This window comes from Geotrypetes seraphini, chromosome 7 (assembly GCF_902459505.1).
Source record: "Geotrypetes seraphini chromosome 7, aGeoSer1.1, whole genome shotgun sequence".
In the NCBI taxonomy this organism is placed as follows: Eukaryota; Metazoa; Chordata; class Amphibia; order Gymnophiona; family Dermophiidae; genus Geotrypetes; species Geotrypetes seraphini.
Window position 1 is genome coordinate 113,746,576 of NC_047090.1, and position 26,737 is coordinate 113,773,312.

Sequence of the window (26,737 nt, forward strand, 5' to 3'; positions counted from 1 at the left end):
CATTAAGACAATTAACATTCCAGGATCCCAACAAGAGGGAGTCACATTCTGCTGACTAGAACTGTGTGGAAACCTTTCGTGTTTAGCTCACCCTCCCCTCTGGCTGATCACCCACTCTCGCAGCCAGAAGTCACTGGAGGAAGATCTACCCCAGCAAGAGATTGGACAGATCCCTCCATCCGTCACCCCCTCCCTGCTTGCCATCTATACCGTCAAACACACTATTTCTACTGATATCATTCACATCCAAACCCTTACAGTCATTCTCACAAACAACCAAAAAAAATAACACCTGTTACGGTAAGTAACTATGTTTTATCCCAGGACAAGCAGGCAGCATATTCTCACTGATGGGTGACCTCCAAGCTAAGAAAATGGGATGGTGGGAAAGTTGGCCATTAGGAAAATAAATTTTGTAATACAGATTGGCAGAAGTGCCCATCCCGCCTGGAGAAAGACTTCAGACAGTAGTGATAAGTGAAGGTATGAACTGAGGACCAGGTGGCAGCTTTACAAACTTCCTCAATAGGAGTAGATCTGAGGAAAGCCACAGAAGCTCTAACTTTATGGGCTGTGACACAGCTCTCCAGTGCCAGTCCGGTCTGAGCATAGCAGAACGAGATGCAGGCGGCAAGCCAGTTGGAAATCGTTCTCTTGGAAACAGGATGCCCCAACTTGTTTGGATCAAATGAGATGAAGAGTTGGGGAGAAGTTCTGTGTGGCTTTGTGTGATCAAGGTAGTAAGCCAAAGCTCGTTTACAGTCAAAAGTATGCAAGGCCGCTTCTCCAGGATGAGAATGAGGCTTAGGGAAAAAAACTGGTAAGACAATCAACTGATTGAGATGAAAGTCAGAGACAACTTTTGGCAGAAACTCTGGATGTGTGCGCAGAACCACCTTATCATGATGGAAAACTATGAAAGGTGGATCTGCTACTAGTGCTTGTAACTCATTGACCCTCCTGGCAGAGGTGAGAGCAATAAGAAAGACCACTTTCCAGGTAAGAAACTTGAGATGAGCTGTGGCCATTGGTTTAAATGGCGGCTTCATCAAACTGGAAAGGACCACATTAAAATCCTAGACTACAGGTGGAGGCTTGAGAAGTGGTTTCACATTGAAAAGCTCCTTCATGAAACTGGATACCAAAGGATGAGCAGTAAGAAGTTTTCCCTGTACTGGTTCATGATATGCAGTAATAGCACTGAGATGGACTCTAATGGATGTAGATTTAAGACCAGAGTCAGACAAAGACAGTAGATAATCCAACACCAATTCCACTGCCATCATGATGATGAAGAAAACACCAGGAAGAAAATCGAGTCCACTTTTGTTGGTAACACTGCTGTGTGGCTGGTTTCCTGGAGGCATCAATAATTTGACGAACAGGCTGAGAGAAGATAAATTGAGAAGAACTCAGCCCGAGAGAAACCAAGCTGTCAGGTGTAGAGACTGCAGGTTGAGATGTAGAAGTGATTCCTGATTCTGAGTAAGCAGAGTAGGAAATATTGGCAGAAGTATGGGTTCCCTGGAACTGGAACTGAGTTGAAGTAGAAGGGAGAACCAATGTTGTCTGGACCACCGTGGAGCAATGAGAATCATGGTGGCTGCTTCTCTCTTGAGCTTGAACAGAGTTCTCAACATGAGAGGGAAGTGGAGGGAAGGCATATAGAAACTGACTAATCCAATCCAGAAGAAAAGCATCTGCCACCAGACGGAGAGGAGTAAAGTCTGGAGCAAAATTGGGGCAATTGGTGATTGTGAGGGGCTGCAAATAAGTCCACCTGTGGAGTGCCCCATTGAGCAAATACGGACTGGAGAATTACAGAGTCAAGAGTCCATTCATGAGGTTGAAGGATTCTGCTGAGGTTGTCTGCTAGTGAATTCTTCTCTCCTTGAATGTAGACAGTCTTCAAGAACAGATTATGAGCTGTCGCCCAAGACCAAATTTTCTGGGCCTCCTGACACAACAGGAGAGAACCCATGCCTCCTTGCTTGTTTATATAGTACATTGCTACTTGATTGTCCGTGCAAAGGAGGAGGACTTGAGGACAGAGAAGATGTTGAAATGCCTTGAGAGCATAAAACATCACTCTGAGTTCTAGGAAATTGATGTGAAATTTTTGCTCCCTGGCAGTCCAAAGACCCTGAGTCTGCAGATCGTCTATGTTTGCCCCCCCCCCCCCCCCATGCATAAGGAGACGCATCTGTCGTGATGATTTTCTGATGCGGAGGAAGATAAAAAAGAAGACCTCTGGAAAGATTGGAGGAGTCAACCATCATTGAAGCAACTGCAGAAGAGACGATGTCACAGATATGTGCTGTGAAAGATGATCCATCGCCTGAGACCACTGGGAAGCCAGAGTCCACTGAGGAGTACGCAGATAAAGTCTCGCCAATGGTGTGACATGAACTGTGGAAGCCATATGGTCTAGAAAAACAATCATGTGTCTGGCAGAGATGGTCTGAAATGGAAACACTTGTTGACAGAGACGGATGAGAGTCTGACGACGATCCGGTGGGAGGAATGCTCTCATGAGAGTAGTGTCCAGGATTGCCCTAATGAACTGAAGACACTGAGTCGGAATGAGATGCGATTTGGGGAAATTGACCTCGAATCCCAGAAGCTGAAGGAAAGAAATGGTCTTAGACCACTTCTTGGGATGAAGGAGCTTTGATTAACCAGTCGTCCAGATAAGGAAAAACTTGGAGGCCATGAGAACGAAGAGATGCGGCCACTACAATCAAGCACTTTGTGAATACTCTGGGAGAAGATGCCAGGCTGAAGGGGAGTACCTTGTATTGGTAATGACAATGATTGATTTGAAATCTGAGGTATTTCCTGGAAGCCAGATGAATAGGTGTAGGCTTCCTTGAGATCTAGGGAGCATAGCCAATCGTCTTGATTGAGGAGAGGATAAAGAAGCACAAGAGACAACATTCTGAACTTTTCCTTCACTAGAAATTTGTTGAGATATTTGAGATCCAATATGGGTCTCAGTCCTCCGGTCTTCTTGGGGACCAAGAAATAACTGGAATAAAATATCTTTCCTGCTGATCAAGAAGAACTTCCTCAATGGCATTCAGTAGAAGAGATTGTACCTCCTGCAGAAGAAGGGAAGACTGTGCAGGGTTCAAAGCAGACTCTTTTGGAGGACTGTATGGTGGAAGAGTCTGAAAATTGAGAGAGTAACCCTGACGAATGATGTTGAGGATCCAAAGGTCTGAGGTGATGAGTTCCCAACGGTTGATAAATAACTGAAGGCGACCCCCGATGGGCTGAGGGCAAGGGTAAGGGTAAGAAATGAGAAGACTGGCTACGTGCCGTAGAAACGTGTCAAAAAGGCTGAGCAGCTTTGGGTTGTGCAGCTTGCTTGTTCTGCTGCTGGCATGGTTGCTGCTGCTGTTGTTGCCGTGGTCTACGAGGTTGAGGCTGGGAGGTCTGCAGAGGTCGAGCAGTAAAATGCCTCTGATAAGAAGACTGTTGCCTCTGATAAGAAGACTGTTTCATGAGCCAATAATTTTTGGGTAGTAGTATCTAAGGATTCCCCAAAAAGTTCATCGCCCAGACGATCTTGATGGTTAACATCCAGCTCAGATACCCAAAGCCAAGCTAAGCGCCTCATAGCCACAGCCATGGCGGTAGCTCGAGATGTAAGTTTATGACACCTTTGAATTGAGTGTACCAAAAACTTCCAGTTGTAACAAATTGGAATGTTGTAGAAGAAGAACCTTGCTCTCAGGAAGATACTTCTGAAGGGCAGACACTTGCTGAACCAAATGCTTGAAATAAAAGGAAAAAAGGAAAGCATAATTACCAGACCGGTTGGCAAGCATGGCATTTTGATATAAACACTTGCCAAAACGATCCATGGCCTTAAACTTTCTGCTAGGAGGAACAGAAGCATATACATTGGCCCCAGCTGACTTCTTCAGAGTAGACTCCACCAGGAGGGGCTCATGAGGAAGCTGAGGCTTGTCAAAGCCCAGGATAGGAATCACTCTATATAAGGGGTCAAGCTTATGAGGGGCACCAGGTACCGTCAAAGGAGTTTCAAGATTTTTATAAAAAGTCTTCCGTAAAATGTCATGAAGGGGGAGCTTGAGGAACTCCTTAGGAGGCTGATCAAAATCCAATACATCCAAAAATGTTTTAGATTTTTTGGAATCAGATTCTAGAGGGATAGAAAGTGTCTGTGACATTTCCCTCAAAAACTTTGAAAAAGAGGTCTGTTCTGGTTTAGGAACAGGCTCTTGAGAAGAAGGATCTTCATCAGAAGAAGCCTCATCCTCTGTCACAAGAGGCTCTTCAGAGTCATCCCAGAGATCTGGGTCTTGCACTGGTGGTAATCGACCCCGAGAATCCGGAGTCGAAGTCTCAATATTTCTGGTCTTCCACACCGATTTCCCTGATCTGATCGACATCGCATCAGGGGAGGTATGGGAAGAAGAACGATGTCGAACTGGCTCCAACATTGACCCTGGGCCTGGCGTACCAAAACAACCCTTTGCTGAGGCGGTACAACCAAAGGTCCGCAAAGGTCGGTACCGAGGAAACAGGCTCATCCGAAAGGACTGGCATCGATACTAAAGAGGCAGAGTGAACCGGTGCTGTAAGGGTCAATGCCAATATCAAAGGCTCAGACAGGACCAGCACTGGGGGAGCCGGTGTCAGCAAAGCAGGGAGTATATGTTGTAACTGCTCCCTTAACTGGACTTGCAGTATGGCTGCAATTTTGTCATCCAGAGACTGCACAGGTACCGCTTGCTTTTTCGCCGGTACCTTTGGTGCCGCTCTGCGCTCCGGAGATGAGGAGGCCGATGACGAGGCACTCACCTCAATAGGAGCTAAGCGTTTCTTGGGACACCTCGAGGTCTGCAGGATTTGGCTCACTGCTGAAGCGATCTTAGGGCCCGATTGGGTAGGGGAAGGCTTCTTAGCAGGCTTACCTACTGGCTGCGACACCGAGGAAGATTCTTGTGGTGTCGATTGATGTGACGCTGATTTCAGCATGGAAGCTGACGTCGGAGCCAGTGTCGAATCACCCTCCATACCGGAGCCGAACAATAACTGCTGCTGAATCTGACGGTTTTTGAGGGTCCCCTTCTGAAGAGAAGAACGGGTGCAGGAATCAGCCCTGTGGTCTGGACCCAAACACTGGAGGCACCAGCGATGCAGATCCGTAAGTTGGCACTTTTTGAAACCCGATTGTGGACGGGACATGAAGGGAAACACGGCCACAGCAAAATCAAAGGTCGAGGCTTGAATCGTGGCAACAGGCTCTGCCGGGCCACGGCCGGAAAAACAAAAAATAAAAAAATAAAAGTTTTATTATTATTTTTTGTTTTTTTTTAATAGATAAAGAAATAAAGAGACAAAAAAGTCAAGAAAAAAATGCAGCACGAGCAGGAAGGCAGCGAAGAAAAAAATGTAACAGCTGTTGAAACGCAACTTCTTAGCTCCGCGGAAACTAAGGGACCGCGCACCTACGTCGGGCGGGAAGGCACTCGTGCATGCATGGTGCAGGCTAGCCAGAACTTTCTAAGTTCTTAGAGTGCAATTCCCTCTAAAGTGTCCATACTGGGGCTCTGTTGGTGTGTCACCCATCAGTGAGAATATGCTGCCTGCTTGTCCTGGGATAATATAGTGATTTTGCGGGCTTTTGGCTGAAGCTTTTTAAATCAAAGGCGTTGCCATCCTCAGCAGCTTTGTACTGTCAGTGGGGTCCCACTTTTCCGTTACGTTGGGCAACAGAATCATTCAGATATCTGGGAAAACAGCTCCCATCACAGGTGAATACGCTTTATTCAGTCAATATTCCATTGCTCTTGCAGAACCCATGGGCCCAGCTAGAGCAGTGGCAGGATCTTCCTCTTACCCTTCTAGGTAGAATCACATTAAGATGGTTATCTTTCAGTGGTGGCTTTATGTGCTGTACGCGCTGCCTCTGAAGTTACTGAAGAGAGACTTGAGGGAATTAGATTGGTTGTTTTTCCATTTCTGTTGCAACAGACGAAAACCTAAGCTACAACATCTCTATCTTGTGGGGGACTGGGCTAGAGGGGGGTTAGGTTGCCCCAATTTGGGCCTTTAAAATATGGCTTGTCTGTTATGCCATTTGAAAGATTGGCTCTTTGGAGAGCATCAATATACCCCAACTTCTCTTGAATCTGCCTTCTATGTCCCACACTCTAGACTTGCTTTATTACTCCTACCATGGGCAGCCCTTCCACAGAGAGTCCGCGCCAGTGTTCTTTTGAAATGTATGTGAATGGCATGGGAGTTTCTGGTGTGAGATCTTTGCTTTTGAGCCTGGGATGGACAATCCAGTTTTTGAGTGATGGGGAGCTGGTAGTGTTTTGCTCATAGAGCATCTCTTGGATGAGGGAGTCAGTTAGTCCCTTTGGCTTCTCTTGTGCCTCAGTTGGGGACTCAGTGGGGTGACACGTTTGCATTCTACCAGGTTAGGCACTATATAGCATCTCTACCGAAAACTCAACTGCTCCCTTCTTTAGGTCCTCGTCTTCGAATGTTTTTTGAAGGAGTGGAAGCTTCTCATATTTCGGTATCAGCGCTACACAAGACTCTGACTCACTTTGCGAGTCCCAAGATCTGTGCTCGATCAAGGCGGGGTGGGAGACCAAGCTTTATATCGATTTGACACACTGGGATATGTTAAGCAATATTAAAGGGATTCTTGGTTAGTTACTGAAGTGGGGATATACAAGGGTGCTATACAGCACAGTTACTTACTGTAACAGGTGTTATCCAGGGACAGCAGGCACATATTCTCACAAGTGGGTGACATCATACACGGAGCTCGGTATGGACAGTATTAAAAGTGTCCTGTCACTTTAAGTTTTAAGAAACTTTGTGACTGCCCGCACTGCGCATGCGGGGGTGTCTTCCCACCCAACGTAGGCTTGGGGAGGTGGAGGTGGGTGGGATGTGAGAATATCTGCCTGCTGTCCCTGTTCTGGTAAGTAACTGTGTTTTATCATAAGGCAAGCAGGCAGCATATTCTCACATGTGGGACTCCCTAGCTTACTGCAATGGGATGAAGGGAGAGTTGGCCATTAAGAAAATAAATTTTGTAATACTGCTTGGCCGAAGTGACCATCCTGTCTGGAATAAGATTCCAGATAGTAGTGAGATGTGAATGTGTGAACAGAGGACCAAGTAGCTGCTTTGCATATTTCATTTATGGGAGTGGAATATAAGAATGCAACTGAAGCTGTCATAACTCAGACCTTATGTGCTGTTACATGACCCCCAAGCTGCAGCCCAGCCTGAGCATAGCAGAAAAATACAGACCCCTAACCAGGTGGAAATAGTTCTCTTAGTTACAGTCCGGCCCAACCTGTTAGGATCAAAGGAGATGAACAGTTGAGGAGATGATCTGTGTGACTTAGTCCATTGTAAGTAATAAACCAAGGCTTGTTTACAGTCTAAAGTATGAAGAGCTGCTTCTCCAGGGTGAGAGTGAGGCTTTGAAAATAAAACTGAAAGTACAATCGATTGATTCAGGTGAAATTCTGTGACTACTTTTGGCAAGAATTTAGGATGGGTGGGGAGAACTACTTTATCATGGTGAAAAACTGTAAAAGGTGGATCCGACACCAACACTTGAAGCTCACTCACTCGACATGCAGAAGTGATGGAGATTAAAAATACCACATTACATGTGAGATATTTAAGATGAGTATAAGACATTGGACTCAAATGGAGGCTTCATTAGTCTGGTGAGAACAACATTAAGATCCCAAACCACTGGAGGCGGTCTGAGAGGTGGTTTGATATTGAAAAGTCTTTTTATAAACCTGGAAAAAAAAAGTCTGAGATTTATTGTTGAAAAGCACTGATAGCATTAAGGTGAACTCTAACTGAAGTGGTTTTAAGACCTGAATTGGATAAATGGAGAAGGTAATTCAACACCAAAGATATGGAGGAGGATGAGGCATCTTGATGATGAAGAGTATACCATGTTGAAAACCGTGTCCACTTCTGTTGAAAGCACTGCCATGTAGACTGTTTTCTGGATGCATCTAAAATGATTCTGGCAGGATCAGAAAGATCAGCATCTGCTGCAGTCATCCCGAGAAGTACCAAGCTGTCAGGTGCAACGACTGTAGATTTGGGTGTAAAAGACACTTGATTTTTCATGAGAAGATATGTAAAGATCTGCAGGGGTATTGGATCCTTGATAATGAACTGAAATATAAGGGAGAACCATAGTTGTCTGGGCCACTAAGGAGCTATGAGGATCATTGGTGGCTGACTGTCGCTTGAGTTTGACTAGCATTTTGAGAATGAGAGGAATTGGTGGAAACGCATAAAGGAATTTGTCAGTCCATTTCAGGAGAAAAGCATCTGCCTCTAGGCGATGAGGAGCATATTGTCTGAAACAGAACTGAGGCAGTTTGTGACTATGAGGGGATGCAAATAGGTCTATCTGAGGAATCCCCCAAAAAGAGAATATCTGACGCAAGATTGGAGAGTTGAGCGTCCACTCATGTGGTCAAAGAAATCTGCTGAATTTGTCAGCAAGAGCATTTTACGCTTCTTGAAAATAAACAGCTTTTAAAAATATATTTCGAACAATTGGCCAGTTCCAAATCTTCTCAGCCTCTTGATAGAGAGTCAGAGAACCTGTACCTCCTTGCTTATTTATGTAATATATCACAACTTGATTGTCCGTGCGTACTAGGAAGACTTGAATGGAAATACCGTTTTGAAGTTTTCAGAGCATTTCAAAATACTCTGAGATCTAAGAGGTTGATATGGCACTTCTGTTCCTGAGTAGACCAGTGATCTTGTATGCGAAGACCATCCAGGTGAGCTCCCTAAGCATACTTGGATGAGTCTGTGGTCAGAGCTTTCTGATGTGAAGGAATTTGAAACAGCAGCCCTTTGGAAAGATTTGAGGAATTCATCCACCACTGCAGAGATTGACGAAGTAATGATGTGACTAATTTTCTTTGAGAGTGGATCGAGAGTTTGAGACCATTGAGAGGCCAGGGACCACTGAGCTGTTCCGAGCTGAAGTTTCGCGAAGGGGAAACGTGAATTGTAGACGCCATGTGACCTAATCGTGTCATCATTCGTCTGGCTGAGATGGATGGAAGATGATAGACTTGATTGCAAAGTTGAATCAAATTGTCTTGTCTTTGCTGAGGCAGGAACGCCCTGAGTTGAATGGTGTTGAGCAAGGTTTGAGAGAGTTAAGTTGAGATTTTGGAAAGTTGACTTCGAACCCTAACTGTTGAATAGGATGGTTGACTGTGTTGCTGAGAGTACCCCTAAAGGAGTGGTCTTTTATGAGCTGATCATTGAGATAGGGAAACACTTGGAACCCTTGAGCTCTTAGAGCTGCTGCCACTACTACTAAGCACTTTGTGAACATTCTTGGAGAGGCGGTCAGACCGAAGGGCAGAACTTTGTATTGGAAATGTTGATGGGCTATCTGAAACCGCAGAAACTTTCTGTGAGCAGAATGAATTGATATGCGGGTATAAGCCTCTTTTAGGTCTAGAAAGCATAGCCAATCATTTTGATCTAATAGCGGATATAACATTCCCAGAGACAACATTCAGAACTTTTCTTTGACTAGGAATTTTTTGAGGTCTTGGAGGTTGAGAACTGGATGTAGATCTTCCATCTTCTTTGGGATAAGAAAATACCTGGAGTAGAACCCCTGAGTTTTCTGAGAAGGGGGTACTACTTATATCGCATTTAGTTGAAGCAGAGCCTCTATTTCCCAAAGAAGAATGGATATCTGCTGAGGATTGAAAGAGGACTCTCCTGGAGGATGATTTGGAGGTATAATGACAAAATAAAAAGAGTAACCTTCCTTGATGACTTTGAGAACCCACAGGTCAGTTGTTATCAGAGTCCAACATTGATAGTTAAATTGTAGACGAGCTCCGATTGGTTGAGGAAAAGACTGAGAAAGGGGAACAGCGGCTATACTTTCTAGCAATTGGATAGATTAAATTTACCACATACTTTAAAGGAAGAAGATTTAGTGACATCCTCTTCTTGTGCTTCCCCAAGCCAATGTTCTCCCATGTGGGTTCCTCCACATACATAACATTCAGTTATATTCAGTATGTCAGCTATAGTATCAGATAGGATAAGGAAAAGATTAGTTGCTGATGTGCCATATTCAATATTATGCTCTGTTTCTTCTGTGTGATGGAGCCTATGTAAAAGCCACTGATCGTGTAAATTCAATTCCTATTTCCATGAATCCATAGGGATCATTTCCCCCAGCATCAATACCAATTTGGTATCGGCGTGGGGTTAGAAAAGCTTTGGCGTCTTGCATTGGAAATGGATCATAGTACAGGTATTCTTCTGGACTATTTAGCACTGTACCTGTTACTCCAAACTCTGACAGTTTTGTTAAAAGTAGGTGGTGGGTCCACAGAATTGAAGGCTGCAGAAATGCGAATTGAAGGAGTATTGCCTAGCGGCCCACACTAAATTAATTGTTTGGTTTTAGTGATTAGGGTGAGGATGAGAAGTTCTGTACTGTGTTGTTGTCAGAATCCGCACTGGGACAAATGAAGACAAGAATGTTGTTTGATGTAAGTTATAAGTTGCTTGCTTATGTGGGTTTCAAGGAGTTTGGTAAGAATGGGAATGCCGGAGGGGCGTGGCTTTGGAGCGGAACTAAATGGCTGGGTAGTGGAGTTGCTCTGTGAAGACAAGCTATTTGACAGAGATCATAGCCAGAAAAAATTCAAATTTCACTCTGAAAAGTGAGGTAGAGGTGGATAATGGCTTCGGGAAAGCAAAACAAAAATTTGGCGGCGGGGAGCAGCTCAGGAAGCGGGAAGCGATCGAAACTTGATACGGCTTCACCGATGTCAGTTCCGTTGCCGCCAGAGGATGTAGAAAATAAAGACATAATGAAGGAAATACAGGCGGTAAAGGAAATAGTATTGGAATGCGCTAAAAATATAAAAGAAGTGAAAGAAGAGGTGGTATGTTTATCAAATAAACTGCAAGCAATGGAATTGAAAGTGGATCAAATTGAGAAAAGAGTGGAAAAGTGTGAGGAGGAAAGTATAAAGCACATGGAACACAGTAAGGAAATTGAAGCACTGAAAAGGGAGCTGGAAGATTTGTCCAATAGGGAACGAAGGAGCAATTTAAGGGTGCTTGGGGTCCCGGAGGGAATTGAAAAGTCGGATCCGATTGGATTTTTGATTAATTTTTTGCCCAAGGTGCTCCCGATGCAAAACAAGTTTCCATTGGAAATAGAACGTGCACACAGGGTCCCAACGAGATTATCAAACAGCCAAAAAGGACCACGTCCACTGATCTTTAAGCTACTTAGATATCAACAGGTAGCTGAAATAATTAAATTAGCTAAAGAAAATAAAAACTTAAAGTGTCAGGATTCAAAGATTTACATAGTGCCTGACTTTGCCAGAGCAACGGCACAAAAGAGAAAGCAGCTATTAGACCTGAGACCACAGCTGAGAAGTCTGGGAGCTAGATATGGGCTCATATACCCGGCAACTATGCGGGTCACTTATAAAAATAAAACTTTGAATTTTGATACTGCAGATAAACTTAAGGAGTTTTTGGAGCAGTGTGAATCACCAATGGCTACTTAATAGAGACTTGGATGGAAGTATTTGTGTTCTTGGTTGAAATGTTTATTTTTGTTTGGAAATTTCTATGTTAAAGGAAGAAAAAAGAAAAAAAAAGAGTTAATAGGATTCTGAAGGCATGGCTGCAGTTGGATTTCAAATACATTCCACATTCTATCTTGTCATGAGGCAAATGGAATGTAGCCTGCAAGAGTATAAGAGATGCAATATTACAGACCTTTTAAAGGACAGAGGTTAATAAGATGGATTGTACTGACTTGCTGTTTGGACAGACAGACTGAGAAACGATAGAGGATTGTGCAAAACAGATTGAAGGAAATAAGTTCTAAATAGTATTGAGAAGATATAAACTACAAGCAAGAGGACATTAAATAGAATGGATCTGCAAACAAGATGAGAGTTAGACTGTGACTTTGTAAGCCTTACAATTTTCATTTGCTTAAAAGGGGAAGTCAGCTGTGATATATGGAATAAAACATTGTAATGGAAATTCTCTAAATGCAGCAGAGGATTTTTTGAAGATGGTTCTGGTATATAGTTGACCTGACCTTAAAATAAAAATGACAGAGCTACAATGGTCAAAAAAAAAAAAAAAAAAAAAAAAAAAAAGGAACAGGGTTTGTATATGTAGAATGTGAAGGATCTATGATTGGCACCACAAGTTTGAAATTGTGGTCATTGTAAATCTTTATGCAAAACAATTGGAAAGGAGATTTAAGGTGGATCAAAAGATGAGACTGAGAATGTATAAACAGTAGTGTGAGAGGATAGAATTTGATATGGATCTGCAAGCAAGAGGAGATTTGAAATGAGACTTTATGAGACATATAGCATCTTATTACAAGAAAAGGAAATTTGTTGTTATGTATGGACTATAGTTTTAAAATTGCAAATCTATTAATGCAACAAGAGTCATAATATTGTTGTTTGGGATAAAAATTGGTCTGAACTTAATATAAATAATGGTGGATATACGAGGAGATAAAAAAAAAAAAAAATTAATTAGAAGTTTTGGTAAAAGCGAAGGATGTAGGAAAGTTTGGATGTTATAATATAAAGCATATGATATAAGAGAATGTTGTGAATGGAGTGGAAATTAAAAGGGTAGCAAATATGCTAGTGTGGAAATGGATATGGAATGTTAGGAGGGTTATGTTAAAGGGATAAAAATTGTTGTTTTGGGGAATTTATTGACTTTTTGAATAGGAAAAGTTAGGAAAAAAGATTTCCATTATATATTTAATAATATTTAAAAGTGATATTTAACTTGAGGGAATGTGATGTAATCTGACATGAAAGATGGATGTGGTTTGGATGAATGTAATTTTAAAATTTGGTGTGATTATTTATGTATTTCAATAATATCTTAATGGAAATGAGTGAGTAGAGAAGGGAGGGTTCATGAGAGATGGGGGAAAGGAAAGGAAAAAAAAAAAAAAAAGAGGTAATCCTTGATAAAGAAGTCTTGTGTGATAAAATGATATTCATTTTAATATGATAATGATCTGGCTAATGGTTTTAAAATTATAAATATAGCTTGTGGGGAGTTTATCTATTGCCTAGTCAAGGTGTGCGTTTCAAAGTTGGCAAGTAATTTAAGGGAGGGATGGGAGGGGGAGGGGATTAAGAATATGGGAAGGGGTATGGGGGAGGGGATGGGTTCTAATAATAATTTTAAAAAGGGGAAAAGAGGTTATAATATTGATGTGAAGAATATTATTGATTATTGTTTTGATTTGATATAATGACTTTAAAAATTTTTTCAATAAATGTTAATGGTCTCAACCACCCGATAAAAAGGAAAAAAGTATTGCTATATTTAAAAAAACAAAATGCGGATGTCTATTTCATACAGGAGACTCACCTTAATGGAGATGAATCAAAAAAGCTAATTGGTAATTGGGTGAGAGATTGCTTTTTTGCACCGGCGGTGGGGAAAAAAGCTGGGGTAGCAATTTTAATAAATAAAAAATGTTCAGCAGGATTTAATATGGTGAAAGCAGATAAATTAGGAAGATGGGTGCATGTGAACATGAGTATGGGCAATAATACTGTGGCGCTATTTAATGTGTACGTACCTAATTCGAATCAAATTGAATATTTTAAAACTCTACAACCAATAATTTTACCACTGGCTGCTAATAATTTGATAGTAGCAGGAGATTTTAATGCTGTTGTGGACCCTTTATTGGATAAAAAACCTAGTAAAATTTTAAAATCTTTAGGGTTGGATAATTTTATAAATTCTTGCAATTTAAAAGATATATGGAGAATTCTTCATTTTAATGATCGAGATTTTTCGTTTTATTCACATGTTCATAAATCTTTTTCTAGAATTGATTATATTCTTGTTTCTGATGGGCTAATACAAGATGTTACACAAGCCTCTATAGAACCAATAATTTTATCAGATCATGGAGGAGTGTGGATTTCTTTAAATTTTAATGACCCGGATAATGGTAGGCCTGTATGGAGATTTAATAATGCATTGCTTGCATATCCAAAATTTTGTGAAGAATTTCAATTAAAAATGGATGAATATTTTCAAAATAATATTACAGAGGAAATATCTACAGAAATAATATGGGATGCTTTTAAAGCAACGATGAGAGGGCAAATTATATCATTTTCAGCTTATTCTAAAAAACAATTAAATAAGCAATTTACGGAACTGGAACACGAAATAAAAGATTTAGAATTAAAATTGATTAATAAGTGGGAGAATTCTACGTTGCAAACTTTATTAAAAGCAAAATATAAATATAATGAGATTTCTTCTAATTTGGCTAAAAAAAATATTATGTGTCAGCAAGCTTTGTATTATGGTAGTTCAAATAAGGCGGGAAGATTATTGGCTAATTATCTTAAAGTGAAAAAAAGAAAGATGAAATTGAATGCAATAAAAGATGAAAAAGGTGAAACTCATTTTCAGATTGGTCCTATTTTAAAACAGTTTTTAAATTATTATAAAAACCTGTATTCTTCTGAGTCTTATTTAAATAAAGAAAAAGATGGTATAGTGTTTTTAAATAATATTGAAGGTCCGAAGATTCCTGATCATATAAAAAGAAGTTTGGAAAATCCAATATCTTTACAAGAATTACAAACAGCATTGAAATCTCTTAGAGTAGGGACCGCTCCAGGTGGTGATGGTTTTACGGTAGAGTTTTATAAAGCATTTCAAAATACTCTTTTACCTCATTTATTAAATTTATATCAGAATCAACTAAAGAAAGGTTGTATATCAGGCACTATGGCAGAATCATTAACTATTGTTTTGCCGAAGCCAAATAAAGATCCCATGTTGGTTTCAAATTACAGGCCTATTTCATTGATAAATGTAGATGGTAAATTATTAGCCAAACTTTTGGCTACACGTTTGGCAAAAGCTCTTCCTCACATAGTTGGTATGCATCAAACAGGGTTTGTTGCTCAGAGACACTCTTCTAATAACACCAGATTGGCATTGCAAATGTTATATTTAACAAAAGAAATTGGAGATCCGGCTTTTTCTGTGTCTCTAGATGCAGAGAAAGCTTTTGATCGTGTGGAATGGACATTTATGTATCAGGCCATGGAGTGGTTTGGTATTGGTTCGGGATTTATACAAATGATTAAAACTCTGTATAGCTCTCCTGTTGCTAGATTATATATCAATAATAATTTTTCTGATTGTTTTAAATTGCAAAGGGGAGTTAGACAGGGATGTCCTTTGTCTCCTTTACTTTTTGATATAGTGCTTGAACCCTTATTATTAGCTATTCAACAAGAGGAGGAGATACAGGGTATACCGCATAAAGATAAAGAATATAAAGTTTCTGCATATGCGGATGATATATTACTTCATTTGAGGAATCCGGAAACAACCATTCCAAATTTATTGGTTTTGATTGAAAGATTTGGAAAGTTTTCAGGATATAAAATAAATTGGACTAAATCAGAAGTTCTTCCTTTAAATGTGCATTGCACAAAAGGATTATTTGACTCATTACCTTTTATTTGGAAAGAAGAAGGAATAAAATACTTAGGTATATGGATAAAAAACACGCTTGATGAGACAATTATAATGAATGAAAAAAGTTTATTGCAAAAAGTAACAGAGTTATGTGAGCAATGGAATCCTTTACATTTATCTTGGTGGGGAAGAGTTCAAACTGTCAAAATGATGATATTGCCTGTGGTTTGTTATCAAATGGGAATGATACCAGTTTTTTTTCAGGGGTCTTTTTACAAAAAGTTAAATAATATTCTTAGTAAATTTATTTGGCTGGGTAAAGCTGTAAGAATTGCTCTAGTGACTTTACAAAAACCAATTGAGGAGGGAGGGGTAAATTTTCCAAATTTTTATAGGTTTCATCAATCCTATATATTGCGCCAAGGTATGTATTGGGTCCTCCCAGAACTCATGGAGAAGCTTCCAGATTGGTTATGGTTGGAGTGGCAGCTCATGTCTCCTATCAGGCTTCGTCATCTGCTTAGCATTAAAATGCCTAGAATAAGGAAAACCAATAGGATATTAATGGACACATGGACAACATTAAAGTATGTAAACAACTTAACTCCTATTACTATTCAAAAATCTACTTGTCAAAATATATGGCTGAACTCCAAGATACAAATAGGCGGTTTTATGATTGTCTGGAAGGATTGGATTGAAGCAGGAATACGTACTTTAGATGATGTTATTAATGATGGTAAGCTGCTGGAGTTTTCACAATTGCAACATAAATTTGGACTTAATAAAAAACAAAGTTATAAGTGGTTGCAATTGAAGCAGGCTATTCAGGCAGGGTTCCCTGAATGGAAGTCTTTAAATACTCATTTTACTCTAGAATTCTTATGCTTCCAGGCAGATTTTATGGGTCACCAGGCCGCACAGTGGTATAAAACATTATCTGGATATTTAAATAAAAAACCAAGGACTGTACTTAGAGATATTTGGAGCATTGAGATTAAGCATCAAATTAATGCATCTCAATGGCCACGTATTTGGTCTTGGAGGATAAGATGTACAATGTCTGCGTCTATGAGGCAAACATGGTTTTTCCTGTTGCATAGAGCACTCTGGACCCCTGTTCGCTTACAAAAATTGGATTGCTCTAAGTCTAATAGATGTTGGCATTGTCATCTTGAGGCTGGAACTCTAGATCATTTATTATTTTATTGTCCTTTTATTAATAATTTTTGGAAATTGATCTGGGGTCAAATAAATTGTATGTTAGAGAATCCTGTGGCCCTATCATATGACACAGTTTTGTTTGGAATGTCTATGAGGGCCAAAAGTCAAATTTCATCGAATAATAACAAACTGTTAATGATTTTAACAGGAGTTGCCATCCAACATATAACACATAACTGGAAAGACTATAGAGGATTGAATTATTGTTTCTGGTGGAGTTCGATTTGTCAGGTGTATGAAATGGAAAAAACATTGGCAATCAAGAGAGGTTATTATAAGAAATTTAAAGAGGTGTGGAGACCATTAATTGAGTATTATAATAAATAAATAATTATATTTATCCCCATTAAATATATGTAGGGGGGAGGAGGGATGGGTGGGTTATATGACATTATGAGAGGTAATATATGGAAAGGGAGGGAGGGGAGATAGTTTATGGTATAAAATGAATGTAGAGTTTCAAGTGAAGAATGTATAGTATGACTTGAATTATTGTACACTTGTTTGCATAATGTAAAAACGAATAAAGATATTTAAAAAAAAAAAGAATGGGAATGCCGGCAATGGGCCTATAATTTGAGGCTGCCGAGAGATCTGCATTTGATATTTTTGGTATGGGGTGAGTGCTATTTTCCCATTACTTCAGATAAATAGCAATGGTTTAGGGAGCTATTTAGGAGATTGGTGATCTAGTTGATGATTCGTTCAGGTGCGGCCATGAGGAGATATGAGGGGCAGTTGCCAGGAGGCTGCTGCATGTGGACAGTTTGGATATTAGTTTTTTTTGTATCAGTGGTGGACATATTGGAGAATGACGCCCATTTTCGGTCTGCATTAATGGGTTCTATGGGGTAGTCAGAAGTATCAAGAGGGGGTGTTTCTGTGATGGTCATTTTGGCTACATCTGATTGAACTGCCACAAAGGAGGCAGCTGATACAACTTTGATACCCAAAACCAGCGCTTCAAACTGTCTTTTAAGCACAATCACCTTATGGTCCTGTGCATTCTAAGATGTCCTGTCTGTCCATATTAGATTGTCAGCTATTCTGAGCAGGGACCGTCTATTCAATATTAAATGCATCCTTTAGCATCACTCCACCCTCTCTATGAAGGGCAGTGTGCTTGGTCACTTGTGCTAATATGGAATCTAATCTAATCTAATGCTTGGCTTTATATACTGAGTCTTCATTCTAAGAAAGCTCGACTCAGTTTACAATAGTTAACTTAAACAAATAAGAACCATAAGAAAAAAGATTTTAAAGAAAATTAATTTCCAAAGTGGTTTTCAAGAGTTTATGGAAGAATGGAAGAAAACCGAAGCTTCTTAATAGGTGCGGAAGTCCAGAGCCATAGAATAGAGCATAGATATAGAGCTTTGGCCACCTTTAGGGAGCCTTCAGGCGATTCCCATTGGTCAATGACTAAGGAGGTGACATCTGAATGAGCAGGAAAAAGGCCATTTGTGCATAAGTGCCACAAATTAACAGAGCACTGTGAGGTAGAGGGCTGCTAGGCATTGAGGCTTCAATGTAAAGAGGGTGTTAGAAATGACCCTGGAAATGGAAACTGATTTGAAAAGGTGATGCACTGAGGGATGATCTCAGTGATCTGCCGCCAATCCTGCCTCCTAGCTACCGAAATCATCTATAGACACCAAAGAGTCATATGACAATAAAGAAACAGAAAGACTTCCAATCATCCCAGTTCTGCTCCCAAGGGTCACCGACACTAGGAGCCAGTGTGGTATGAGGCGGAGATGCCAGCTTGGAAGAAGGATCTCCCTGAGGTGAAGCCATTGCACCCATAGGCAGCACAATGTTTCCCAGTCCTGTTAAATTGGCCTTCCATAAAAGGCTGTCAAAATCGGAAAAGCCTTGCATCAGAAGACCCAAGGCTCCTTGCACAGCTCTTGACTGGGGAATAGGAGTTTTGTCCGTCACCAAGGGCTTGAGTATCACCCCTTCGCTGCTCAGACCTGAGCAGGCTCTCTTCCCCTTAGACAGGATCTTCCAGTATTTTGGGGGTTCCAAGGCCTTGGAAGACTGAATAAGGGCCAATCTTGAAGTTCCCGCCCCTTCCTCTCATATCCTCCGGCATGTGAAACACAGCTGCTCCTCAACCGATAAATCTGCGCAAAAAACATAGGATTCTGGCCTAGAATGACCTGGGGCATTCATGAGAGGTCATCTCTATGGTTCTGAGGCAGAAAAAGGAAGTTTAAAAAAAGTGCTAAAAAACCAAGATGGCCCCCACCAGAAAATTTGTGCCAAAAACAGGCCGTTGGAGCTAAATCAAAAGTAAAAATTGCAATTTTAGGGTTTTGGATGGAGGGAACCTAATCCTATTCTCCGAAACCCTTAAAAATGAATTTTTCAGGACCCCCCTCCCCCCGATAATGGAAGTACTCACTGTGACTTCTGGTGCCTATCAGCTTAAATCAGTCTACCTGCTGGAAAAGGATTTCTGCCTTAGAAATAGCTCAGCACAAGTCCATCAATGAAGATTTTCTGACTGCCGGTCAGATGGACATCAACCACAGACTGCCACTTCCAAAGTCTTTGCGATGTACTGGGGAGAGAAGCCACAGCTGGCTCCCTGATACCTAGAGGGTTGTTACAGAAGGGCCCCACAGCCTGCGCTTAAGCCTCTGATTAAAACAGCAGGCGAGCAGCTACCAGGGGAACAGACCCCAAGCTCCAGAAGGGATACAAAGCAGATAGCTCAATGAGATTGTCCTGGGAGCAGCAGTCAACCCTCATGGAACTGAATCCTTTTCCTGGTGGAGTAAGCTCAAGAAGAGAACCTCCGAGCACTGAAGTCATGCAGAAATTTCAAAAACTGACAGCAAAACTAAAATGAAGCAGAGCAGAAAAGAACACACCTTCTGAGTTCACTTGCACAAGGATAAACTGAAGAGGAGGAGTTCAAGATCTTAAAGTGACACCCTTCTTCTGATTTGCAGTTAGTGGAAATCAACAGCTAAAGCACGGACTCCTGTATATATGTGTAGCAGAACATTCATTCTGATATCAAGATGTACATAGGAATCTGTTAGATCATTGTGCGACTTCCCCTTTAAGACTCTCCAGAGTTTGAAAGAACGTGCATCAATTAACCCAACAGCTCAATGTCAAGAACAGTATTTATCGGGGGGTGGGTAAGGGAGAGGAATGGAATTTTGTGATTTTATGAATGGTTTCATAAAGGTTTGATTTGTTTGTATATTAGCTGGAAGGGAGGGGGAAATTTCTTTGTTGCAGTAATATTTGTAAGATTGTCGCGCTTATTATACAATGTATATATATGTGATTTATTTATGGCACATTTGTAGTTTGAAAATCAATAAAGAATTTTAAAAAACAAACAAAAAAACCAAGACTCCTTGCTTCTGCAGCTGACAGACTTTCAGGGCACTAAAGAACAGTTTCTAAGCTCTCAAGATGCTGCAAGACTGTATGTACAATGTGTGTGTGAGGGATGTATATGATTTAATCAGTTAGGGCCAGACCTTGCTTAAATGGGCTGCAGGGGAGAGAGAGCATGAGATAAGAGCCACAACAGACAGATGAGCAAGACAGGTGAATCTGACTATAGTGCCCCAGATACAAGGGAAAACCTATGGGAGGCCATAATACAGCTTACCTACACCAGTGGTAAGGCCCATTCACTGTTTTAAATTTTCTGAGGTTCACTTAGGGTTCCTTTACAAAACAGCGCTAGCGGGTTTAGCATGTGCGACTTTTAATCACGCACTAACCCCCACGCTGGCCAAAAAACTACCGCCTGCTCAAGAGGAGGCGGTAGCGGCTAATGCGATCAGCGGTTTAGCACGCGCTATTACACAAGTTAAACCGCTAGCACGCCTTTGTAAAAGGAGCCCTTAATGTTATAACAAATCTGAAGCAATGTAATTCAACTGTCAATAATTGTCCAGTTAAGTTAGAAGTAAAATCTACTTACAGGTGTGACAAATTCATGTAGCCTTGAGAAAATACCAGTCCTGCTAAGATGTGCATGTAGACCTAAATGATAACAGCAGGAGAGAAAATAGTAAATAATAATAATAACAGTTTATATACCGCAGGTCCGTGACGTTCTATGCGGTTTACAAAGATTAAAAGATGGTACAAATTGATTGGACTTAACAGAGGTGAAAGCTAGTGATTAACAGCTCTAGGGATTAGTGCTGCCCGATTCACGATTCGAATCGGTTCACCGATTCACTTCGGGTGAATTGATTCGAATCGATTCAAAACAACAACAAAAAAAAAATCGGCTTCCCGATTCGGCTGACCCTCCCCCATTGTCCCCTAAATCAGGAGCGGCAGCGCTGCTCTTGCTGGCCGGCCACTGCCGCACCTGCTTTAGAGGGCGAGGGGGGAGGATCAGTCGGGAAGTGCTGCTGTCGGCTTCCCGCCCTGGCATCTGGTTTCCACCCCCTGGTGTTCAGCTTCCCCCCCGGCCTCCCCACACCATTTACCTTAAAGAAGAAGCCTGCAGATAAGATCACGATGCTAGCGATCTTTGCACTGCTTCTGAGCTGTTTTCTCTGCGATCCTGCCTCTGACGTCAGAGGAGGGGCGGGACCACAGCAGAGGAAACAGCTCAGAAGCAGTGCAAAGATCGCTAGCATCGCGATCTGGTCTGCAGGCTGCTTCTTTAAGGTAAACGGTGCAGGGAGGCCAGGGGGGAAGCCAGACACCAGTGGGAGGCCAGGGGGAATACACAGGTCTTCCAGGGGGGGTGTGAGCAGTCCTTCGGAGTAGGGGGTGGGACAAGCCATCAAGGGGGACAGGCAGGCAGGCCTTCAGGGGTGGGATGCAGGCCTTTAAGGGGGCGAGACAGGCCTTCAGAGGGTGGCACACAGGCCTTCAGAGGGGGGGGGGAGACAGGCCTTCAGAGGGGGGGAGACAGGCCTTCAGAGGGGGGGAGACAGGCCTTCAGAGGGGGGAGACAGGCCTTCAGAGGGGGGGAGACAGGTCTTCAGAGGGGGGGAGACAGGCCTTCAGAGGGAGGTGCAGGCCTTTGGGGGGACAGGCAGGTAGGCCTTTGGGTGGATGCAGGCCTTCAAAGGGAGGGACAGGCCTTCAGGGGTGGGATGCAGACCTTTAAGGGGGAAACAGGACTTTAGGGATGGTGGCACAGACCTTCAGGGGGGAAAGGTAGGCCTTTAGGGGTGGGGTGCAGGCCTTCAGGGGGGGACAGACCTTCAGGGGAGGGGGCCCTGGTATAGACGTACATGGAGGGAAGAAAGGAGGGGTTTAAAGTGACGTGCATATGCCGGACTTAGGGGAGGAAGAAATAATGGGTCTGAAAATACTGGAAAGGGAGAGAGATGATGGACAATGGGATTTAGGAAGGGAACAAACAGAAAGGGAGAGAAGTTGGACACAAGGGATGGTGTGGAGGAGGGATAGAGATACTGGATAAGAGGGTAGTTGGGTAAAGAAAGGGAGAGATGGTAGACCCAGGGGTGGTGGGGAAGGAGGGAGAGATGCTGGATGAAAGGGTAGTTACGAAAAGGTGGATCTGTGGAGGGAGACGAAAAAAAAGGAAAGATGCCAGACCTCCTGGGGAGGGAAGGGAAATGGAAGGGGAAGACAGATGGATGGTTAGCATGCAGAAAGAAGAAAGGAGGAGACCCTGGCAAGCAAGTTATCAGAAGACAACCAGAGCCTGGGACCAACAAGATTTGTATAATGACCTGACAACAAAAGGTAGAAAAACTAATTTTATTTTCTGGTTTGTGATTATATGTCAGATTTCGTGTATCCTGCCAGAGCTGGTATTAGACCGCAAACGTGAGTTAGGATTTAACAGAGAGAGGAAAAGTCTTTTTTGTTTGTTTATTTTGTTTATACCACAGTGCCAGTGTGGTTAGGAGAAGGCAAAGGAGGTGAAGAGTCTATATAATAAACCCACCAGGATGTTTGGAAAAAAACACCCAATTGGGCAGGAAAATCAAATCGAATCACCAATTCAATAAGCTGAATCGAATCAAAAATTATTTTCCTGAATCGGGCAACACTACTAGGGATCAGTTATTGAGGAGAAAGAATTGTACGGGTCAGCTGCCTAGATACTTCAGGAATAGATATGTTTTTAGGCATTTCCTAAAAGCAATGTGATTTTACAATTCTATTCACAGAAGGATCATGCACGGATAGTTAATGTTAACTAGTACTAAGATAATATTTATAGTGTCCAGAAAAAAAGAGGACCCCATTCACAGTTTCAGAATACGTTGCAATTGTTTATTTAGTATGACCTTTGAATATACATTAGTATAATAGGGTTTTTCTTAGTATAATAGGGTTTTTTTTAAATTAATTCATAATTTATGTTCAAAGCATCCTCCTTCAACTCAGACACATTCACAAAGTCTTTGATACCATTGAGCTGTTGGCTCAACGGATTCTGAGGTTTCATTAATTAAAGAGGTCAACTGTTTTATGAGCTCAGAGTACTGGAGCTTTAATCTATTAAAAAGAAAAGTACTCAGGGGGAACCAAGATGGCTGCCAATACCCGAGTGCCATTAAGATACTAACTTCTTCCTCTAAATTAACTTACTCAAAATGGTAAAAAGGAAAGATGAGGGTTTATCCATCTGAGCTCCCTAACCTTACCACCTGGAGTGACAATGGACCCATGTTCAGCGCCTGAAATCAAGAGAAGTCAGCTCCACTGCATGTGTCCCACTTAAGCAGATGCCTGATAAAGAAGAACAAGCAGAACTTCTTGGAGCTGATCAATCTGACTGTAGAGCTCAGATTCCTCCCACCCCACTGCAGCCACATCCTGTGAGTAAGGCTCAGAGCCTTCTTACTACAATAGCTGTGATCAAAGGAATTGCACCTAACACAGGCAGATAAATTGATATCAGAGCAGCTCTTGAAGACCTGAGGAGATTCCAGGGCTCTTGCTATCTGGTTATTCTAGCAGCAATGTGGTTTCATCAGTGGAAGAGGGGTGATTTAAGTCTCTCCCCCCTCCCCTTAGAAGTATAGAATATAGAGACATCGGGAATGCATTCACCAATAACTCTAGCTACAACAGGAGTATTTCCATACTTACATTTACCATGTCCTGACTCCTTTATAATAGCTACTATCTGGCAAGTTATAAACAATCTGGGTAGGACTCTTTTCTTAAAAATTAACATGATGGGTGTTGCTTTAAAAATATTACAAAATAGAGATACTACTCATGAGCCAAGGATTTCCTTGACCAAAAATAGGTAGGGGAGGGTCATTAGGGTGGGCAGACTAGATGGGCCGTGGCCCTTATCTGCCATCTATTTCTATGTTTCTATATTGTATCGCTAATATGGAAAATCTGAAATCTATTTCTGTAAAAGAAAATGGAGGCATTGGAAAACAGAGTCAAAAGCTAAAATCTGAAAATTCTACATTTTCCTTGCCTCTTTATCCGCTAAGAAAATTATTATGTTTTGTAAAACGTTTTGGGGATTCCTGAAGATAAGACTCCACTTGTGACTAAGTTTTATTATATACTAGTGCTGCTCGATTCATGAAAAAAAATTTTGATTCGCTTCGATTCAGCCTATTGAATCGATTTTTCAATTCAATTCGATTCTCCTGCCCAATTGGGTGTTTTTATAAAACATCCTGGTGGGTTTATTTTATAGCCTCTTCACCCCCCTTTGCCTTCTTCTAACCACAATGGCGCAGTGGTGTAAACAAAATAAACAAACAAAAAAAACTTTTCCTCTCTCTGTTAAATCCTAGCTCATGTTTGCGATCTAACAAATGCTCTGGCAGGATACACTTTTCAAATCTGACAAATTGTAATCACAAAACAGAAAATAAAAGTAGTTTTTCTACCTTTTGTTGTCTGGTCAATATTCAAATCTTATTGGTCCCAGGCTCTGGTTGTCTTCTGATAACTTGCTTGCCAGGGTCTCCTTCTTTTCTTTTATCTCTGTCCTCCCCTTCCGTTTCCCTTCCCTCCCCTGGAGGTCTGGCATCTTTCCTTTCTCTCGTCTCCATCCACAGATCCACCTTTTCTCAACTACCATTTCATCCAGCATCTCTCCCTCCTTTCCCACCACCCCATGGCCCACAACCTCTCCCTTTCGGTTCCCAACTACCCTCCTATCCAGTATCTCTATCCCCCCCCCCCTCCACACCATCCCTTGTGTCCAACTTCTCTTCCTTTCTGTTCCTTCACTAAATCCCATTATCCACCATCTCTCTCCCACTCCTCTGTTTTTAGATCCATTATTTCTTCCCCCCAAAGTCCGGCATATGCACATCTCTTTTGAACCCCCTTCTTCCCTCCCTCCGTGCACTTCTACAACAGGGCCCCCTCCCCTGAAGGTCTGTCCCCCCTGAAGGGCACCCCATTCCTGAAGGCCTGTCCCTCCCCGAAGGACTGCACCTCCCCCTGGAGGTTTGTCCCCCCTGAAGGCCTACATCTCACCCCTGAACGCCTGCCTGTCCCCCCTGAAGGCCTGATCCCCCCCGAAGAACTGTACCTCCCCCCGAAGGACTGTCTCCCCCTGAAGGCCTGCACACCCCTGAAAACCTGTCTCCCCCTCCCCCGCAAAGGACTGCAACTCCCCATCAAAGGACCGCCCCCCCCCCCCCCCCGGAAGGCCTGTGTGTTCCCCTCTGGCCTCCCGCGCCTCCCTTTACCTGACTGCAGCAGGGAGCAGCTTGCAGAAAGTTTCTCGGGTACTTTAGTGATCCATGCAGGTTGCCATAGGCTTCCGGAGCTGTCGTCCCTCTGCCGCAATCCTACCTCTGATGTCAGAGGAGGGGCGGGACCGCGGCAGAAGGACGACAGCTCCTGAGGCTATAGCAACCTGCAAGGATCGCTAAGTACCCGCGATCCTTTCCGCAGGCTGCTCTCTGCTGCAATCAGGTAAAGGTAGCTGCGGGAGGCCAGGGGGGAAACCAGACACTGCAGCACTTCCCGACTTTCACTCCCCCCTCGCTCTCTAAAGCAGGAGCTGCAGCGCCGGCCAGCAAGAGGCAGTGTTGCCCATCCTGCTTTAGGGGGTGAGGGTCAGAGTGAATCGGGAAGCCAATTTTTTTTTTTTGTTTTAAATCGATTCAAATCGATTCACTTATTTGAATCGTGAATCGGGCAGCACTATTATATACCAATTCAACAAACAGTGCAGTTTAAGATTGTTATGATTATACATCAGACATTGTATCATACATCCCCAAAGATCTTACAAGAATTCTTTGAGATCTATAAACCAAGAAGAGAGCTTAGAGATGTAAATGGGATGAAATTAAGTTTGGAGGGTAGAATGTCGATTATGCATGCTAGGATTGGAGCATCAGTGGTATCTGTGGCTGGCGTAGAACTATGGAATGCCTTGCCTAGTATCCTGTGGTTTTGCATGGGGAGGATGAATTTTAAGAAAATGCTGAAAACTCAATTATTTGCCAATGCCTTCTTATGCTAAGGTATATTTCAATTGATAATTGCCTTTTAGAATTATTTTGACAGCAATGTATGATTTAAAGCTTGCTTGTATTTCTGAATTGATTGAATTAGCGGTCTATCCCTGTTTATAACAGGGACAATTAATGATGTTGTTTAGACATGTCTTTGTTATATGTGATAATCGTAGGGAAACAAGATTTTATAATAACATAAGAATTGCCGCTGCTGGGTTAGACCAGTGGTCCATCGTGCCCAGCAGTCCGCTCAAGCGGCGGCCCTCTGATCAAAGACCAGTGCCCTAACTGAGACTAGCCCTACCTAAATACGTTCTGGTTCAGCAGGAACTTGTCTAACTTTGTCTTGAATCCCTGGAGGGTGTTTCCCCTATGACAGACTCCGGAACAGCGTTCCACTTTTCTACCACTCTCTGGGTGAAGAAGAACTTCCTTATGTTTGTACGGAATCTATCCCCTTTCAATTTTAGTGCCCTCTCTTTTTCCCTACCTTGGAG

The 26,737-nt window shown here is 42.1% G+C and overlaps 1 protein-coding gene across 4 annotated transcripts in view; it reads right to left on the bottom strand.

Moving 5' to 3' along the window:
- UBR1 (ubiquitin protein ligase E3 component n-recognin 1) overlaps positions 1–26,737 on the bottom strand; it is a 531,921-nt gene that overhangs the window by 297,100 nt on the left and 208,084 nt on the right. For all 4 annotated transcript variants that reach the window (XM_033952836.1, XM_033952835.1, XM_033952834.1 and 1 more), the window contains exon 16: positions 20,762–20,823. In XM_033952836.1, the coding sequence (XP_033808727.1) occupies positions 20,762–20,823 (62 nt within the window). The remainder of the gene's footprint in view (positions 1–20,761; positions 20,824–26,737) is intronic.